Source organism: Hyla sarda, chromosome 10, assembly GCF_029499605.1.
Source record: "Hyla sarda isolate aHylSar1 chromosome 10, aHylSar1.hap1, whole genome shotgun sequence".
In the NCBI taxonomy this organism is placed as follows: domain Eukaryota; kingdom Metazoa; phylum Chordata; class Amphibia; order Anura; family Hylidae; genus Hyla; species Hyla sarda.
Genome location: NC_079198.1, coordinates 103,139,163 through 103,160,156, shown reverse-complemented (window position 1 = coordinate 103,160,156; position 20,994 = coordinate 103,139,163). Strand labels below are relative to the sequence as shown.

The following is a 20,994-nucleotide window of genomic DNA, read 5'->3' as shown; positions in this document are numbered from 1 at the left end:
CAACTTTTCACATGTCGCTAGGACATGTCAAAAGATTTTTACAACTGACAGGTACACTTTAAGCATAAGAAGAAACAAGCCACCATTTTTTACATTTTTATTGGTCGCATGCAGTCCAAAAGACAAAAACTTAGCAGGCCTCCATATGAAATCAGAGGCATATAAAGCACCAGTAGGGTTCTATAAATGTCCATAGCTGGTGTTGTGTTCAGAGGTTGCATGGTGCCATAATACACTTGTTAGATCTCATGAAGTAACTTCCTGCATGTAGACAACCTCGCTGAATATATATTTAATAGATATATTTATATGCATTCAAATTGCTCATGTTAGCCTCCACTCAGCCTTTAGCAGATGTGAGGAGGACCAACACAAGAGATTCTAGGAATTCATTAGACTTACCGAAATGTAGAAAGGACTAAGATCAAAGCAATTATTAGAAAGCTGTGTATAGATTGTTGTGACAATTTGGAGACATCCAGCACAAGTCATGATAATTGCTGCTCCCTAGTGGCTGATGGTAATTAATCCCATGATATTTCCTGCCTCCCGAATTACATACGTCTGACACCTCCGCTTCAGAGGCTGCCACCAATTTGTCTTGTTAGTTCTTGGTAGGTATGACAATGATCTCTTAAGTCACTTGCATTTATAGAACAGAACTGCAGCATGTAAATGTCTTAAAGGGGTACTCTGGTGGAAAACGAATTTTTTTTTCAAATTGACTGGTGCCAGAAAGTTATACAGATTTGTAAATTGCTTCTATTTAAAAATCTCAATCCTCCCAGTATTTATCAGCTGCTGTATGCTCCAAAGGAAGTTAAAGGGGTACTCTGACCCGTGACATCTAATCCCTTATCCATTGAGGGGGAGTGGCTTGACATAACGAAAACAGAAGCCCCAAGGTTTCGTGTTTAGAACGCTGCGGTGCCAGCCCAGAGATCGGAGGGTCCCAGTGGCAGGACAATCCTGCGATCAGACATTTTCCCCCCTATCCATTGGATAGGGGATAAGATGTTTAGGGACGGAGTACCCCTTTAAATACTTCATTCCAATCTGAACACAGAGCTCTCTGCTGACACCTTTGTCCGTGTCAGGTACTGTCCAGAGTAGAAGCAAATTCCCATAGCAAACTGCTCTGGACAGTTCCTGACATGGACAGAGGTGTCAGCAGAGAGCTCTGTGGTCAGACTGGAAAGAACTACACAACTTTCTTTGGCGCATACAGCAGCTACTGGAAGGGTTAAGATTTTTAAACAGAAGTAATTTACAAATCTGTTTAACTTTATGGTACCACCTGATTTGAAATTTTTTTTTAAACCAGAGTACCCCTTTAAGTTACTTTCTTTACAATACTGTACAGAGACAGATGTTAAAAAAAACAGCAAATAAAACAAAAAAGATAAAAGTTATTGGATTCGATTTTTAGATGAACATTTAGGGCATACAGTAGGTGCAAATCTTTAGAGCAGTGTTTTGCAACAAGGGTTCCTCAAGCTGGTACAAAACTACAACTTCCAGCAACTTGCAACAGCTGGAGGCACCTTAGTTAGGAAACACCATTTTAGAGGCTAATACACATGGCCACTTGAAAGAATTACAGCCAATTTGCAGATGACGTTGAATGCATATACATTTATACCAGATTTATAGGGACAGAACGTTGATCCAGGGATTTATTCTGATGCCATATTTGGAGTCGGGAAGGAATTTTAACCTCGAGTATGAGTTTTTTTTTTACCTTCCTCTGGATCAACTCAATAGGGACTCATTAGGCATATTGGTTGAACTTGATGGACTCTGGTCTTTTTTCAACCTTATGAACTATGTTACTATGTAAATACTAAGCAAATAACCTGTATCTAATACAATTATACTTCTGATCCCAACCGATGTGTGACAATGAAGGTGACACAGAGCCCCTTAGTCCCTGTGACAGTTTTTCCCCTGCAAAGTGACCCCTGGCTTACACAGCTGTGTAGGAAGCTGTAGCGCTGCTAAAATCATATAAATGGAGCTGCAGTGTAAAACCCTTCAAAGCTGGGTGGCCAGGAGTGCCACATTGCAGGTAAAAATTCAGAAGGGAATGCAGCACTATACTAGGGCATCAACAAATGTGTTTACTTGTTATAACCCATTGTCCCTAATTTTTTTAGTTAGTAAAAGTTTAGTTATCTTGCCTTTGGCTGTAACAGTGACTTAGATAACAATTAGTCCAGTGTTTCCTTACAATCCATGACCACCCTTCCATGAACAGTATTATATCTTTCTGTAAGGAATGAAAAAGGCCCTGCATGTAATGTAAACGGACAAGTAATCAGTTCTCCTGGCTGAATTCCAGTTGCCTAATTAGGTGAACAGTAGTAATGAGATTCCACCCCCTCTCTGTCTGCAAACCTGGAGTTCTTTTTTAAATAGCAAAACAGATCATACTTACCTTGCCCAGTCCAGCAATGCCATTCTGGTCTGCCCCTAAGCCTCTGTTTACTTACCATGATAACATGCTACCCCTGTTCAGCTGATGGTGTTCCAAACACACTGCAACCAATCACAGAGGTGGCAAAGTGCATCATCAGGGTCAGTAAATAGAGGTACCAGGGTGGCCAAGAACAGCAACACTATACCAGGTGAGGTGAGCATAATCTTGTGTATAATCTTGTGGAATCAAAGCACTATTGATTTCTATGTCAATTTCTAAAGAGAATTATTGATTTGTTAATTCTTGAAGCAGAAAATAATCCTTGTGAAAAACTTCCATTGACATCAATGGGGCTTTGATTCTACGAGGATTCCAAGCAGAATTTCTAGGTTGGGTTCACACTGAGGATCTCCATCTGGAAATGCACGGACATTGCCTTCCCGATAGACGGCAATGTATGTGCCGTGGACTCCGCCAGTACACTGAGCAAGTTGAAAGTTCTGGCAAAATTTTTAGATCAGAATTTTTGGACAGAAATTCTGTTCAGAAAATGGTTAAGGAAAACTCATTTAACCCTCAGAAGCAGAGTTCCAGTCGGTAATTCTGTAGTGTGAACCTGGCCCTACAGAGCAATTCAGCTTGAACCTGATTCAAATTACTTGTGTGCTATGGTTTTTGCATGAAGAAGTAGAGGAAATACAATGCAGAAATTCAGTGAGAAAATACTGCTGTGTGAATGAGTACATTTAGGCTATGTTCACATGGCGTAATTTCCTCAATTCCCCAAAAATTCTGTTCACCTGTGGAATTCCACCAGAATGGGACAGTGGATTAAAAGTAATGGGCAGTAAATTCTGGCAGATTTTTTGGCGCCATGTGAACATACCCTTACATGGGTTTTTCACAATGGGAATTCTGCTTGCAGATGTTTTGCTGCTAGAATTCTGCAAGCGGATTATGTTCCTACCTAGTGGCTTGAATTAAACCGCAGCAGATTATGCACATGTGATGGACCCTTAGGGAGGTTATAACAGCTAATAATAAAGACTAGGGTATACAAACCGAGTTTTCACTTTCCACCTCTGGCTCGGCTTGTTTATCTAGGAGTGCTTTTGTTTCAATTGCTCGACGTAGCATTCGCACAGCTTCCTCTCTAATTTCCTGATCCAAAAGAGTTGGTTTAAAAGACACCTGGATCATGCACCTCTGGAACAGACAAAATTCAAGAAGGTATCTAAAGTGTTTGTTTCTGTAAGATTAAAGCATTACTGTCATTTGAAAAAAAACACTTTAGACCGTACTGAAATTGGCACTGTCAGATCAAAAAACTTAAAATTTAAATTAAAGAAAACAGACACTGAAAATCACACCACTAGGGGTCCCCATCTGTGCTGGGACACTAACCAGTCCTGCAGTAGCATCAGGCTTGTCCATGAGTCATGGACAAGGGATGACTCAAACAAGGCTTCACAAGCAGATGTACCAATCACTTCCCACCACAAGGGGACACCCCCCCCCCCTTCCCCTGAGAGGATTTCTAACAGAGTGAACTAATTAAAAGAGGTATTTGTATAGTAAATATAGGTGATAGAGCATAAAAATGGACATGATCAAGATTAGGTGCTAAGTAACCTTTTTGTTTTGGTGGGATCTGACTGGTACACTGAAAACTAGCAGAGATCGCCAGTTATTAGCCAGTGTAGTACACAGCAATGCATGCTATTGCTCCCCAGCTGTCAATTAAATCTGATTCTTTCACTATATTATTCTATGTTCACCTTACACTTTATATTAGAATTGAAAAGGATTAATAGCTACAACCCTGTGAAATTACCTAGTTTAAGCAATGATTACTAATAAAGTATGTGTAATGTCCGTTTATCTGTATTTTGTATTTTCTGCTTTGGGTCCTGTTCAAACATTGTTTGTGTCTGAACACTTTCTGTGTTAATTCTCCCTAGGATGGGAAGAGTTAACCTTCCTGACTTCAACACTGGGAGGATATAAAAGGCCTCTTAAGGTGTTGTTCTGGGCTGGTTATTAGACCTGTACTCTGAACATGTTGGCATGATGTTCAGTATGTCTGTCTGTGCACATATCCTAAGTTTTAACCATGATGTCCCTCCATGTTTGAAGTGGGGTGTCTAGTGTGTTCCTTGTTCTCAGTCCATTGTGAACAGTGCTCTTGATTTCCTGACCTGTTTAGTGTTCTGACATTCAGTTAACCTGTTCATCCCCTGCATTTCCTGGTTTTGTCTGCTGTAAACTTATCCACATATCTAGCCTTGTTCATATAATCATATCTGCCGTTAATCTTGATACTGGTTTCTGAACTGTATGTTAGTATGCTATATCCTGCCTTGTTTGTATTTATTTATCTGTTCGTTATTGTATTCCTGTTATGTTCTCGACTTGTTCCCTGACTTTGTACAGTTCTGTTTGTTTTGTTGACTTTGACACCCATGCAAAGGAAGGGACTGGTTCCAAGTTGCCGATCCGTCGTTTAGGGTGGATGGGCAAGTAGGCAGGGAGACAAACAATCTAAGAACCCACAAACAGTTGTACAGTTTATGTCTTTTATGGAGCAGATTGACTAAATATCCAGTGCAGGGAGAAAAATAAGTGAGCCTTTAAATCTCATCTCTGCCAAATGTTTTTTTGTAGCTTCAAATATGATTTGCATAATATTGAAATTAATTTCTTCCCTTGCAGATGTGTTTCTGTACATCAATATTATTGGGATGCCTTGCATGTACAGCCCTCTACAGGTCATGTCAAAGCATCTTAATAGGGATAAACTCAGAACTCTGATTTAGCTATTCCAAAACTACATTTTTTTAATAATCATTCTTGATTTACTTTTATCCTTTGGGTCATTGTCTTGTTGCATTACCCAAAGTCTCTATAGCTTAAGGTCATGGACTGCTGCACTTACTATCTCCTATAAAATGTGATACAACTTTGAATCCATTGTTCCCTCAGTGACTGCAAGGTGTCCAGGGCCGAGGCCGCAAAGTAGTCAAATTTTCATGCTTCCTCCACCATGCTTTATAGTTGAGATGAGGTTCTATTGTGCATTCATGCTTAAACAAAATCCAATTTTGTCTCATCTGTCTATGGGACATTTTACCAGAAGTGTTGTTTTACACCATTTAGTAAAGTGGACACAAAAAGTAATAATCATTTGCTATTACCCTTTGGTTCTCTCTAATTGTGGATTGATGTATGTCCAAGCTTCACCTGTAAGTAAATTGCATAAAGGCATGGTTCACATCAATCAAACTTTTTCAACCAGAGCAGTAACCAGGCTTTGAAGGCCTTTATGTAATGGGCAAAGCTCCTGTAAAACCTTTTATCAAAATGTCTCTTACTTTTTTCCCCTGCAATGTGGATGTTTACTCAACATGCTCAGTACAGACTATTTTTGCGCTATTAGTTTATTTATCTCACATTTGTCTGTAATAGTGACTTAGATAACAATTAGACCAGTAATTCATTACAAGCCATAACCAGCCTTCTATGAACAGTATTATGTCTTCCTGTAAAGAATGAAAAACAAAATGTCCTACTGTTATTTACCTTTCCAGGCAATACAATGCCGACTGATGGTGATATAGTGATGGAAGAATCTTCAGGTAACTGGAATTGAAAAGAAGTAGGCCCCACTGGTGCTATTTCACCCTTGCCAATCCTGGGTACAGGATGAGTAAACTCATTACAACTAGTATGTGCATTTATTACATATATGGCTGCAGTAGAGGTGTCATTTAAAGCTGTTGCTGGGAACTGAATCAAGGAATGAGATAGTTCCAGTGGTGGATGGACTCCAATGGCTTTACAAGAGATCTTGAACTGTCTGAAAATAAAACAAATAAACTGAAAATATGGTTTATGTTCAGTATATACAAAGACACCAATGTATCCCCCTGTATCATGTCATAATTTAACGAATATCAATAATTTTCTTAATATATATATATATATATATATATATATATATATATATATATATAAATTTTTATTAATTTTATTATCAAATTTCCATCAGCTTTACATATTTACATAAACAAAGAGAAACACCCCCCCCCCCTTGAGCCACCGAGAGGAAAAATAAAAAATAAAAAGGAGCCTATATACCTATAACAGGAAATGTAAAGAAAGTTCACAACTATGTACCAAAGGAATCAGTTCTTTACTGTAAAGTTCTTTACTTTCATGAATTGGGTCTGTTTTTTGTTGTTGTCCAGGGATAGAGTTTCTCATACATACCCCCCATTTGTGTATATTGGGTATCCTTTCTGCCATTCATATGAGTTATGGTTAATCTAGCACAAAACAATACTTTCAGAATGAGTTGGACATTTGGCCCCAAGTCGCTTGTGGATGCCAGAATAGCTTATTCGAATCCAAAATCTATACTGGTGAGGAGCCTCCTGTTTATATCTCGGAAGATTCCCTCCCACTAGCTCCTAAGCTTCTCACACTCCCAGATCATATGAAAGAAATCCGCGTCAATGTTATGACATCTCTTGCATTCAATACTTTCCTCTTGCCTAAACTTGGCCAACTTTCCAGGGGTGCAGTAGGTAATATATCAAATTCTCAACTGACTAACTCTGTAACTATAGTTAATAGATATCCTATTGATTTTACTAAGGGTATGTGTCCAGAATGCATCATCTAGAGGTCCTAATTTCGGCTCCCAGTAATTCCTATATATAGATTTCAGAAACTGAAACCTCAGCGGTCTCATCATTTTATAAATGATCACCCATCCCTTCTTCAAATCCTCCTTATATTGCAACAATTCTCCAATCTGAAATTTCTCTAACTCGTATATCTTCTTATTCTTTTTAGCTACATGTGCACTGTGCAGTTGCCTGTATCTTAAGAAATCCGTGTAAGAAATGTGAAACTCCTCCTAAAATTGTTCAAAAGTCTTCAACCTACCGTTATCTATGATATCATCTAATGTGCTAACCCCCTTAGAAATCCAGAAAGAGGGGTCAGGAACAGTAAGAAATTCCTTCAGCCGTACGTTATACCATATAGATATGAAATATAAACCCCCCTCTACTTTAGATTTTTTCTTCATTAAATACAACCCATTAGTGACCATTCTAGCAATTGTGTTACACAAGTCTAATGACCTGGCTTATAATAACTGGCAAAAGCTCAAGTTTTGAATCCCTGAGCATATAATTAAATAATTTATTAAGAAATGAATATCGCCCATTTTGATCATATTAAGGATTCTGGGCAAGTAGTACTGTTGAAAGCATGGGAGTGCTACTCCCCCTTCTCCCAGAGGGGCACAGAGGACCCCATTTTTCAGCCTGGCCCTATTTCGGCCCCAAAGGAGTGTTGTCTCAAGTCTATCGAACCAAGATTGTGGGATCCACACGGGTGAAACGTTCAGTATATAAAGAATCAAGGGCATCAAAGTCCTCTTAATTAGCGCTGCTTTGTCTGCCATTGATAGTGGAAGCCTCCTCCAAAGACCCAATTTTCTCTCCAAGCTTGCCATCAGAGGATTTAGATTGAATTTCTTATAGTCTGAAGGGTCTGCCGAGATAATGAACAAGTATAATAAGGAGTTGCCCTTTCGGACGACCTGAAGCGGAGTTCCATCCAAATTAAAGTTGTAATCGATAGGCATCACACTGGACTTCCCCCAGTTGATGTCTAATCCAGAGAGAGCTCCAAACTCTTGAAAGATTCTCATAAGGACTGGAAGAGCTCTGGGTGTATTATCAGATATACAAGCAAGTCATCCGCATATAAGCTAATGCTGGAAGCTTGTCCTCCTATACCAAAGCCCAATATCTCTGGATTAGAGCAAATCATGATGGCAAGGGGCTCTATATAAATGGCTAACAATGGTGCCCCTTGTTAACTTAAAATGACTAGAGGGGGAAGAGCCCATCAAAACCCTAGCAGTTGGGTGGCTATAAAACAATTTTACCATTTCCAGGAACCGTTGTCCTATGTCCATTTGTGACATAATCCCCCAGAGGAACCTGCACGCCATCTTGTCAACTGCTTTGGTCGCGTCTAGAGACAGGATGGAGCGGAGGTGTAAAATTCACAGTTCAGTAGACAGGATCACTTGTGGTAGTGGATCCGCTGGACCTGTGTGGCAGATGACACGGGCCGTACCAGGGTGTGGGGTCTAAGGTCGGTACCCCTGGCACGACTCAACCACACAGGCGGCTAAGGAGTTTCGAGGCACAGGTAGGATACGGCAACTCGTGGTCAGGATAGAAGGTCAGGGCAGGTGGCACAAGAGGGTAGTCAGGAACATAGCAGGAGGTCAGTAGGCAGGCGGTAAAGGAGCAAGGTCAGGTAACGGAACAAATGAGGTCAGAAAACAGCAAGACAACACACAGGAACGCTTTCTCTCAGGCACTAGGGCAACAAAGATCCAGCAGGGGTATGTGGGAGGTGCAGAAACTTATAACAGTGTGACAGGTGCAACGGATAATTACGGGCGCACTGGCCCTTTAAATCCCAGAGCTCTGGCGCGCGTGCGCCTTAGGAGGTGGGAGCACGTGCACCGAAGCTGAAAGGAAGCAGCAGAGGACAGAGGTGAGTGATGGGCTGGGACTCGCATGCGGGCGCGTCCCTAGATGCAAATCCCAGCCCTGCCAGCTGGGGAAGAGAAGGGGACAATGCGCTCACGTCCAGAGTGAGTGGCCGGAGCGCAAGTTGTCATAGGAGGGAGCCCTCGCATACTTGCAGGGCCGAAAATATTCTCTCAAGATTACTTGACAGATTACGCCCTGGAATAAATCCAGTCTGATCTCTTTCCACTAATACCCCAATCATCCTTGACAATCTGCTGGTCAAAATTTTAGCCAGTAACTTAGCGTCCATGTTTATTAAAGAAATCGGCCTATATGACTTTTTTTTTGTGGGGTCTTTGCCTTTTTTTGGATCAGAATAATATCTGCTTCCAGCATTGAGGCCGGAAGGACCCCATTCCAACAGGATTAATGAAAGGTCTCCCATAGGATGGGAGCCAAAATATCAGCATATTTTTTTATAAAGTTCGAATGGGAGGCCGTCCGGCCCGGGAGAGGAACCATTTGAGAATGACTGTATCACCTCCCTCAGCTCTTGCATGGTTAATTGAGCAACCTGGGCTTATCTTTGATCCTCAGAGAGTCTCGGAGTAACAATTTTAGAGAAGAACTCCCCCAGCTCTATTTCTTGGTGACATTCTGAGGCATATAGCTCGGTAAAGTATTCTAAGAATATTTGCTCTATTTCTGAATCAAGATTCGTTTGAGCCCCAGAATCTAAACAGATGGCCTCTATTCTTTATCTCCCGGCTTGTACCCTGATCATACCTGCTAGCAATTTACTGGGTTTCCCCACCTCAGAGATATCGGTATTTAGAAAAGAAAACGTAATGCTGTGCCTTCTCTAATAGGTAAAGTTTTAAGGATTCTTGCTTTCTTTTCAGATGCATTAAGGAAGTTGAGTCTACTTTTTGATTAAACTGTTTTTTCCTCTTGATCCACTTCCCTTCTAAGCTGAGCTTCCTTCTCTCAAAATTTTTTCTTCAAACAAGAAATCTTTTTGAATTATAAAACTCTGAGGTATGCCTTAAGGGTATCCCAAGTAATCTGGGGGTTAGCAGTTCCCTTATTGATAGACCAAAAATGGGAGATCTCTTGTTTGAAGAAATCATCTTTATTTAACAAGGAAAGCCAGTAAGCATTAAGTTTAAAGATTCTTGTGTGGGCCTTTCCCCCCAAACCCATATCCAATAGGGCCACTAAGGGAAAATGGTCGGAGATAGAGTGGGGGTTGTTACTGATCAGTAAATCTATCCTAGATGCAGAGCCATATGTTGAGCTAAAACAGGTGAACTAAGGCTGATCTCCAAACATTGCTCTCCACATATCCACCCATCCAACCTCCTTCAGGAACCTCGCCAGTAGGGTTTTGGAGGGGGGGGGGGAGGGGTCTGCTCCTACTTCTCCTGTCCAGCCCTGGGTCCATGACAGAGTTTAAATCACCCATAAGAAAGAAGGGTACCCCCTCTCTAGTCTTCATAAATTTAAGTAAAATAAGTTATATCTCAACGGTAAAAGTGGGAGGGACGTACATGAATTCCAAGACCAGTTCCACTTTATCCAATAGGCCATGCAAGAATATATATCTACCCCGATGGTCAAGTAGTTTAGACTTTAACACAAAGTCTATTTTATTGTGTACGTACACAGACACACCAGAAGTGTATCCAGAAAACACAGAATGATATTCCTGGGCAGCCCATCTTTTCCTAGCCCTATCCACCGTATCCTTTGTCAAATAGGTCTCAATCAAAGATACTATTGCTGGTAAGTGTCTGGTTACTTGGTCGAAGATAGCATAGCCCTTTATCCTATCCCTCATTCCCCTGACATTCCACATGATGATCCAAAAAAAAAAATGAAAAAAAAGGCTACTACTCTGTGGCTCCCCACCTCAACCGCATCCCCTCCCCCCTCCATCTGACCCTCCGGAAGCCCGTCTAGGTCTCTTAACAACCATTCCTTATGCTCCCCCAGCTCTCACTCCTCCCACCCATAACACAACAGAATCATAGCCCATTGGATTCAAGCCATTTAGCCACCTCTCCCACATCATTATAAAACAAGGTACTGTATTTATGTACAATTCGCAGTCTCGCTGGGAAAAGTAATGAATATCGCACCCCAGCCACCGCCAATCTTCTTTTGACATCCCTAAAAGAGGAGCATTTGTATTTGAGTTGACCTGCAAAAGTCTGGGTACAATGAGAGCCGGGCACCATTGTAGGAGGAGAGTAAGGTTTTAACTAGGAGAGGGTGAGATGGGGCGCCTGGCACAGGAACCCTGCCCGGCACTCGATGTGCCCGTTCCACCCCAAATATTGCAGAAAGGGACAGATGTTTAAAAGTTTCCTTAATCCAGCTTTTGCAGAACTGTATGGGGTCTCTGTCCTCTGTGCCCTCAGGCAGCCCAAGAAGTCTGATATTAGACCTCCGCGAATGGTCCTGCAAGTCAGAGAATTTACAGTGGGGATCAAAAATTTGGGCACCCCAGGCTAAAATTTGTATTAATGTGCATAAAGAAGCCAAGGAAAGATGCAAGAATCTTCAAAAGGCATCAAATTACAGTTTCTTATAATATGTCAACAAAAGTTAGATTTAATTTCCATCATTTACACTTTCAAAATAACAGAAAACCAAAAGAATGGCGTCTGCAAAAGTTTGGGCACCCTGCAGAGTTAATATCTTGTACTGCCCCCTTTGGCAAGTATCACAGCTTGTAAACGCTTTTTGTAGCCAGCCAAGAGTCTTTCAATTCTTGTTTGAGGTATCTTTGCCCATTCTTCCTTACAAAAGTCTTCCAGTTCTTTGAGATTTCTGGGCTGTCTGTCACGCACTGCTCTTTTAAGGTCTATCCATAGATTTTCAATTATGTTGAAGTCAGGAGATTGTGAAGGCCATGGAAAAAACCTTCAGTTTACGCCTCTTGATGTAATCCCCTGAGGTGTGTTTAGGATCATTATCCATTTGTAGAAGCCATCCTCTCTTTAACTTCAGCTTTTTCACAGATGGCATCAAGTTAGCATCCAAAATTTGCTGAAATTTTATTGAATCCATTTTTCCTTCTACTCGTGAGATGTTCCCTGTGCCACTGGCTACAATACAACCCCAAAGCATGATTGATCCACCCCCATGCTTAACAGTTGGTCAGAGGTTCTCTTAATTAAATTCTGTTCCCCTTCTTCTCCAAACGTACCTTTGCTCATTCCGGCCAAAAAGTTCAATTTTAACCTCATTGGTCCACAGAACTTGTTTCCAAAATGCATCAGGCCTGTCTATATGTTCATTTGTAAAGTTCAAACGCTGATTTTTGTGGTGAGGACGTAGAAGAGTTTTTCTTCTGATGACTCTTCCATGAAGACCATATTTGTACAAGTATCTCTTTATAGTGGAATAGTGTACCACAACTCCAGTGTCTGCCAGATCTTTCTGGAGGGATTGTGCAGTCAAACGTGGGTTTTGAATAGTTTTTCTCACAATCCTGCGAGCTGTTCTGTCTGATATTTTTCTTGGTCTTCCAGATCTAGCTTTAACTTCCACTGTTCCTGATGACTGCCATTTCTTAATTACATTCCGAACAGAGGATATTGACATCTGAAAATGTTTTGCTATCTTCTTATAGCCTTCTCCAGCTTTGTGAGCGTCAACTATTTTCAGCTTCAGATTTCTAGACAACTGCTTAAAAGAACCCATGGTGCCATCACCTGGTCTTCCCAGATGATGATTGAGAACAATCCATGACACTGGCTGGTCTCAGCTTTGCAAAGGGGGCAGTGCATTCTATAAATTCTGCAGGGTGCCCAAACTTTTGCAGACACAATTTTTTTGTTTTCTGTTATTTTGAAAGTGTAAATGATGGAAATAAAATCTAACTTTTGTTGACATATTATAAGAATGTCTAATCTGTAATTTGATGCCTTTTGGAGATTTTTCCATCTTTCCTTGGCTTCTTTATGCACATTAATACAAATTTTTACCTGGGGTGCCCAAACTTTTGATCCCCACTGTACGTTTATAGTCTTCATTGTCTCTCTAAAGAGCGCCCAGATCATTATTAAGTGCACTCAGTTTAGCCTGCAACTCCGGCAATTGCTTTTTCACAGAGAGAGGTCGGGATCTGGTGTTGTTAGCTTCTTTTCTTATCAGAGAAATGTCCGTAGACCGGTGGCCCACCTGTAGGTTCAGTTCTTGTAATCCTTTATTGCAGGTGCATATTTCAGCTAATATGTCAACCAGCATCTGGCTGTGAGGTATTTCCTCTACTGGGTCTCTCACTCCCTCTTGAAGAATTATTGTATTTGACTCATCTGTTCCTACCTCTCGCCGCTCCCTCTCCTTTTTATCCTTATGTTTTATTTTCAGAGTTGGCGACTGCATGTATTTTTCTATCATTCCCAAGGTCTTCTTTTCCAATGGCGAGGCTATTGGGGCAACGTTCTTCTGTTCGCATAGTCAGTTGGTCGTTGGTTCTTATAATAACAGAGCCCGCCTCGCGTGCGCCTGGGGTTGGCGTGTACCATCCAGCCAGGGGGACATGGAAACAGGCAGCTACCTCCTCCCGATACTGAGCAGCCTCCAGCGTGTTATACATGCGCCGACAGCCACGGTATCCAGACACCAACAGCATAAGGCCGATCCATTACTGGAGCTGGCACCCACCACAGATGTTCCCTGGCTGGTAGCCCATTTACTCCGGGCACAGGGGCTTCACATCTCCGGCGGCCAGAGCGAGAGGAAGGATAGGAGGTAGGAGAACCCAGAGAGTGACAGCACCTACGTCATGCCGTCCAGATGATCACGCCTCCTCCCGCCCATCAGTTTTTGAAGATCTTGTCTTTAAGGGTATGTTTACATGAACATATGCCTCTGTGGATTTTCTGGTGCGGAAATTCTGTTTGCTGATTTTCTGCTATGGAAAACCTGCAGCAGGTTATGTACATGTGAGCAATCCCTTACTTTGTATTTACACTCAAAGTGTCTTTTGACATGTCACAGAGACATGATCGGTTGGGGTCTCAGTAATGGTCGGGGGGGGGGGGGGGGGGGGTTACACCTCACTCCAGAGCTTGCAGGGATCTACATCCTGCTTTACAGGATGGCCCAATTATAAGTCTATGGGGCTGTCCAGGAAACCAGGTAGGGGTCCCAGACCACCTTATTTTCTTAAATTATTTTAAAAAATTCACTTCCTGTGTCAGATCAGTATGCAGGCATAAAACAAAGGCATATCTGTGCTGGGTCCATTGAGTTCAATGTCCAAGCACAGTCCACTAGTGACTAAATTTGGTCAATATCCAAGCGTATTTTGCAATTTTGGGGACTAAAGTGCAGGCAGGCACTTTTAAAGTGCATCTGTCATATAGATTATGCATTTGAACCCGCCAGCACAGTCAAATAGATGTTTAATAAATTCCATACCTTAATATAAGCTGTTGGTGCCTTTATTTTTTCAGGGGGACTCTGAGTGTTAAAGAGGCATGGCCACAAGTTCTATCCCCTGTGATATCACGCCTGCTGTCTCTCAATTACAGCAGCAAAAAATATTGAAGCTCTGCACATGTGCCGTGAACAGGAATTGTGGCACGCAGGCAGAGAGTCTGTGGCTCCAATTCATAATATGGAAGACTTAGCGAGCATTCACCCTTATTTCCATTTACAGCTCATGTCAATCAAAGAGGGAGCAGACGTGACATCACAGGGGAAAGCCATTGTGGCTCAGGGGCACATCGAACCCGTCCTGACAACAGTGGGTTTTTAGCAAAATAAAGGCACCATGTTTCATTACTTTTACATTAAAGGGGTTATCCAGGAATAGAAAAACAAAGCTGATTACTTTAAAAAAGACCCTGACCTGTCCTGGGGTTGGGTGTGCTATTGCAGCTCAGTTCCACTGAAGTGAATGAAGCAATGCTGTAATACTACACACAACCTGTAGGCAGGTGTGGTGCTGTTTTTTTTTTTTTTAAAGAAACTAGCTCTGTTTTTTTTATTCCTGGGTAACTAACTATTTGACTGTGCTAGTGGTTTCCTATGCATAAACTATGTGACAGATGCACCTATGTCCCGCAAAATAACAGAATAGTCTTAGAAATTGACAGTACATAGTCACTAGTAGAACTGTTTTGCCAGTATGCCAATACATACCACGAATATAGTGTTTTATAAGATATGAACTTCACAAAATTTAGAAACCTATCGATAGTCAGGTGAATCTCTTGACATTTCTTGAGAAACTCTAAATTATCATGCAGTTCTGTGCTGGAAACAAGTGCTGAATTGTACGATTATTTAGCACAATGTGCAGACAAAAAAAAAACATTATAGTAACCTTGGCTATGTCAAATTTTAATGGACTTAATAGGGATAGGAAAGGAAATAATATTCCTGTACAAATTGAATTGATGCAATTGTACTGAAAACTGCAGGTCATAAGAAAAGGTCACAAAAAAGCCCGGAAAATGTGAATAACATCTTGTAAATGATCATAATACCATTTACGGATATGAATTTCCAATTAACAATAATGTGTGCAATTCTCTTTTACAACAATATCCTAACAACACAATTTCCACTTACCTATTAATAGCCGATTTGCAAATGAGGTCAAAATTATATTTTCCGGCTTTTGGCGCTTTCAATATTATATTCAGTGTAATTGTTTCCAAGGGAAGAATAGTTCCAAAGCCGTCATTTGGCTGGATATCTACATACTATAAATCAAAAGAAATATCAACCTGACAAATGCAATCTGCTTTAACTGCCAGCCAAATACACCTACTTGTCAATATTCCACACATATTCATGTAAATGTGCAGAGTGGAACATAAAAAATACCAATATCAAAGCTACATTCATCTGAATTAATTCTGTATCTGAATATCAGTGCTGTGCTGAATGTATCAGGCACTATTGACCCGTGTATCAAAAGAGTGTCCTTATAGCATACACTGGGCCACTTGGTGTCAGCATCTCTTCTTTTATTGCATGGAGTAGTATAGTGGTCTATGCTATTTCAAGACCGTAACTCGTATTGGCAGAATACCACTATATGCTGTATACAATGATACGAGTCACAGCTTTAGTAAAAATTCCAAATGGATACCTCAGACTCAAGGCTTACTCCTATTTACTATGTATATAAATATATATATATATATATATATATATATATATTTTTTTTTACTTCTTTTTGTTTTTGCTGTGCAATTAAGGGGGAGTGGCACGCTCTCTAGCCGTTCACCCCTCCCTGATTCACAGGAGGATTTTTAAATTGATAGTGGATCCAGCACGTCACCCAGTCAGAGGCCATATGACCAGCAGAGCTGAGTGAAATGAGTGTTAGGATCCCATCTGAAATGAGGCCACCTCCGCGTGGTGGTTGGGGGACACATTCTGATCAAAAAGTGGTCTAAGAGCCTCCATTTTTTGACCAAGCGTGCTGCTGCAACCTTCTTTTTTGTATATTTTGTATTTGCCAAAGAAGTGTGCACCTGTGTATTAGGTAGAGGTGCTGGCTATTTTTCTTTTATATACATACATATATATATATATATATATATATATATATATATGAACCAAAAACAGGCGCAGCACTCCAAAAAAAGCATGCTTTTTCTTTTATATACATATATCTATATTTATACAACTCAGTGGCCCTCATTTACTATTGCAAACCTGACATTTTTGTTGGGTTGTGCGCCAGATTCTGTCGCATTGTGCTAGAAATTCTGTCTGCGCCTGAGTTTGCACCAGAATTGAAAAAACTCAGACTAACTCTCCATTTTGCTAAGAAAAGCAAAAAAAGGGGCGCAGCCACCGCGGAAAGGGGCGTGGTCTCCAAAAAGAGGTGTGTTCCCGGCATTTTCACAAAAACCCAACCTATTTACTAAGGTTTCCACATAGAATGTGGTGGATTTGAGCTGAGGAAAACCTGACAGATCAGAGCATGTGTAAAAAAAAGCAAAGTGTAGGGAAAGTGGAAAATGTAGGGAAACCTTAGTAAATACCGTGGAAAATAAATTGTAGGGAATAAAAACCCACAAAGAAACTTACACTCCACTCTAAGTAAATAAGGGCCAATGTGTGTGTATGTATAGGTGTATGTGAGTATGTATGTTCCACAAAAACGTCCAAACGGCTAAAGATATAACTAACGTGTGCCAAGTTTCACGTTAATATGTCAACAACAAACATAGGATAGGTAATTTAACCCTTACTCACCCCCATTTGCCAGGGTCGGGGTTTTTGTTTAAAGTCCCATACAAGTCTATGGGAAATATATGTTACTGTATAACTTCCAAACGGCTGGAAATATTTAGATAATACTTGGCACGTTACTTATATGTCCATTTAAAATATAGGATAGTTAATTTAACCCTTAACTATCCCCATTTGTGAGGGTCAGGGTTTTTGTTTAAAGTCCCATGCAAATCAATGGGAAATGTATGTTCTCACATAACTTCTGTACGGCTGGAGATATTTCAATACCTGGTACACATATTACAGGTCGGGATATGAGGACGGGATGGGAGGTCGAGATAGGAGGTCAAGATAGGAGGCCAAGATAGGAGGTCAAGATAGGAGGACGGGATGGTCAGGATAGGAGGTCGGGATAGAAGGTTGAGATAGGAGGTTGGGATAGGAGGACAGGATAGGAAGGGATAGGAGGTCGGGATAGGAGGATGAGATAGGAGGACGGGATAGGAGGTCGAGATAGGAGGTCGGGATAGGAGGACGGGATAGGAGGTTGGGATAGAAGGTTGGGATAGGAGGTCGAGATAGGAAGAGGGGATAGGAAGAGGGGATAGGAGGTCGGGGTACGAGGACAGGATATGAGGACGTGATATATGGGGTTGGGATATGACAATAATACATGGGGATGTGATATGAAGGCAAAAGTTTCCTCTTTTGTTGATCTTCCTCCCCAACAAGGATGAGGAAGGAAAAAAACGGGCAACGCCGGGTACTCAGCTAGTATATATATATATATATATATATGTATGGAAATTATTTTTATGTACTCAAGACAAAAAACATATAAACAGGTACAATAAACATTAACAAAATCTGTATCCGACTGGTACAAATGCATTCTACCCACAACATCCCACTACAATGTCAACATCCCATAAGATGCACAGAGCTTCCACTATCGGTACGAAATATGTCATAAGAAGCCCTCATCAGGAAGGTTGTATGGAGCAAACTAATGAGGCCAAGTGCCCTCTCCAAACATGGTGGGTACCGGCATGTTTCCAGTTGTTTAACCCCCTACGTGCTGTAGTCAATAGAGATCACAGCATCTAAGTGATTAGAAACCAGATGGCAGTCCTCTTTGTCCTCTGTTTGGCTCCAATATGTCCCAATGGTGTTCTGTCGAGTGGTTAAGATGGCAGCCCGGGGCCTAGTGAAACCTAAAAGAGATGTGTACTGATCGCAATATACTGCAATAAAGTAGCCTTGCAGTGTATTGTAGAAGGCAATTGCTAGTGCCCTAGGGGACTAAGTCTAAGTAAAAAAAAATTATTGTTTAAAAAAAATTAAAAAGACAAGTATAAAAATAAAAACAGAAAACTTTCCCATTTATCTTATCAAAAGAAAATCATATGAAAATGAACATCATTTGCATCATTGTTGTTAAAGAATGAGCAAACTATTAAAGTGTCTATCCGGTTATGACAAAGGTATCCCATATATAGGGATAGGGGATATATACAGGGATAGGGGATGTCCGACAGCTGTAGTATCCCCCACGATCTTAAGAATGGGGCCTGTCTCTTACAGTTGAGTGTTCCAGCTCCCATTCTGCAACAAACTGGTCTAAGTAGCGACAACCCACTCAGCCAATCACCAGTGGGACTCGTCACTGCGGCCCGTCACCGCCGAGACCAGTAAGTCACATCTACTGTAAATGATTCCAATAAAAAGTACAACCTGTCCCACAAAAATATACCCACATACAGCTAGGTGGGCTTAGTCCACTTGGCCCCTAAACCTCATCATAATATTTGTAAACTTCATGATATCAGCACACACTGAAGCTAGGTGCCAGAAATGTAACTTACACTGTGTACACGTGTATTTCTAACACAATATCCATAATACACACATACCTCTGGAATCCCCATAAAGCCAAATTCTTGGGGAAGAATAGATTTGTTTGATAATTGAATTGAGGCCTGAACAGCTTCATAGATTGTACAGTGTCCAAAATTCACTTCTCTTGGGCTGATTTCTAAATCTGTTGTTGTTACCACGGCATTAACAGTGAAGCAAACAGGTTTGATCTATGGAATAAAAATAGTTTGGTGAATAACATGTGTGGGCAGTGATGTGGAAACTGAAATGTATTCACTTTAGTTGTTATCCAATGTTCAGTGTATCTAAAGCTAAATTGTCAAACATTCTACATTATCACATCTGTCTGCATTACTTTAGGCAATTTTCCATTTGGCAACAAAATCCAGATCATCAGGTTGTTCAGTAGGTTCTGGTATTTTGATTCTTATAGCTTTTATTCTTATATTGTATAAGAATAAAAACTATTGTGATTGTATGTATAGACTTTGAACACTACGCTCTAGTTATTATAGACTATCAATATCTTTACGATAAGTGCCCACACAGTCAAACTTGTTGAACCATAACCAAATTTGCTAGGTTTTGCCATCACTGTGGAGGTCAGACTTCCGGGACCCTCACTAGCTGTGAGAGTGAAGGGAATTCAGTACTTGTGCAATGTTATCTCCCCTTCTAAAGGTATGTTCACACCATGAAAATATGCCTTTTGAGCCTAAATCCATATACTCTCATAAGTTAATTGACTCCTCCAGCAGCAAGATATCAGAGTTTAAAAAGGTGTGCAAATTAGGCTTTGGAGCCCACTGTGTGTTCTCCTTGGCCACTAGATTACAAAGGAAAGGTGGGAACCAGCACACAGAGGAGAGAGCCTAACTGGTGAAGTTGCCGAAATGCGCTGGGCTCTGAAAAACAAAAGGGAATGCCCAGTGGGTTCCAAAGCCTAATTTGCATATCCATTTAAACTCTGATATCTCAGCATCGTAGGTGTCAATTACCTAATGAGAGGTTGGTAAAGATTCAGGATTAAAAGCAATATAGAGCCATGACTATACTTTATACTATAAAAACTTTCTGACAAGTCCAGTTTACATTTCCCCTGTACAGTGGTATTTGCTTGAATGTCACTGTGGCTTCAGTAGTCATGCTTCTGCTTTATTGTCTTGGGAGAGTCTTAGAGGTTGAAATATAAGGTGCTGGCATTTCCTAGCAAAACATGGTCATTTTATAATATGAGAATGATTCCCCTAATTCCCCTATACCAGCTCCTTAACATATAGAAAGATTTATCAAAACATGCTCAGAGGAAAAGTTGACCAGTTGCCCATAGCAACCAATCAGATCACTTCTTTTATTCTTAAAACGCCCTCTGAAAAATGAAAGAAGCTATCTAATTGGTTGCTACGGGCAACTGCTCCACTTTTCCTTTGCACAGGTTTTGATAGATCTCTTCTATAGTCTTTTTATTCAGCATTTTATGAGGAAAACTTGGCCACAAAATCAAAAATACCCTAGTACATAATGACATGTGTACAATCATTATTTTGTCTTTTTTTATTTTTTATTAAATCCAATAAAAACCAACAGGTAGCTTATTAACCCCTTGGGGACGGAGCCCATTATGACCCTAAAGACTGGAGCATTTTTTTGCAAATCTGACCACTGTCACATTAAGCATTAATAACTCTGGGATGATTTTACTTATAAATTTGATTCCGAGATTGTTTTTTCGTGACATATTCTACTTTATGGTAGTGGTAAGTTTTCATCGATACTTGCATCATTTCTTGGAGAAAAATAAAAAAATTTGATGAAAAATTTGAAAATTCCAAATAAATTATATATTGATTCACATATAAAATATGTCTACTTTATATTTGCATCATAAAGTTGACATGTTTTTACTTTTGGAAG

At 40.5% G+C, this 20,994-nt stretch overlaps 1 protein-coding gene across 1 annotated transcript in view; it reads right to left on the bottom strand.

Moving 5' to 3' along the window:
* Window positions 1-20,994, bottom strand: part of CFAP74 (cilia and flagella associated protein 74) — a 194,771-nt gene that overhangs the window by 50,153 nt on the left and 123,624 nt on the right. Inside the window, exons 25-28 of the mRNA XM_056543666.1 lie at window positions 19,116-19,289; window positions 15,580-15,713; window positions 5,999-6,275; window positions 3,482-3,625 (exon numbers count right to left, since the gene is read on the bottom strand). Of these exons, the coding sequence (XP_056399641.1) occupies window positions 3,482-3,625; window positions 5,999-6,275; window positions 15,580-15,713; window positions 19,116-19,289 (729 nt within the window). The remainder of the gene's footprint in view (window positions 1-3,481; window positions 3,626-5,998; window positions 6,276-15,579; window positions 15,714-19,115; window positions 19,290-20,994) is intronic.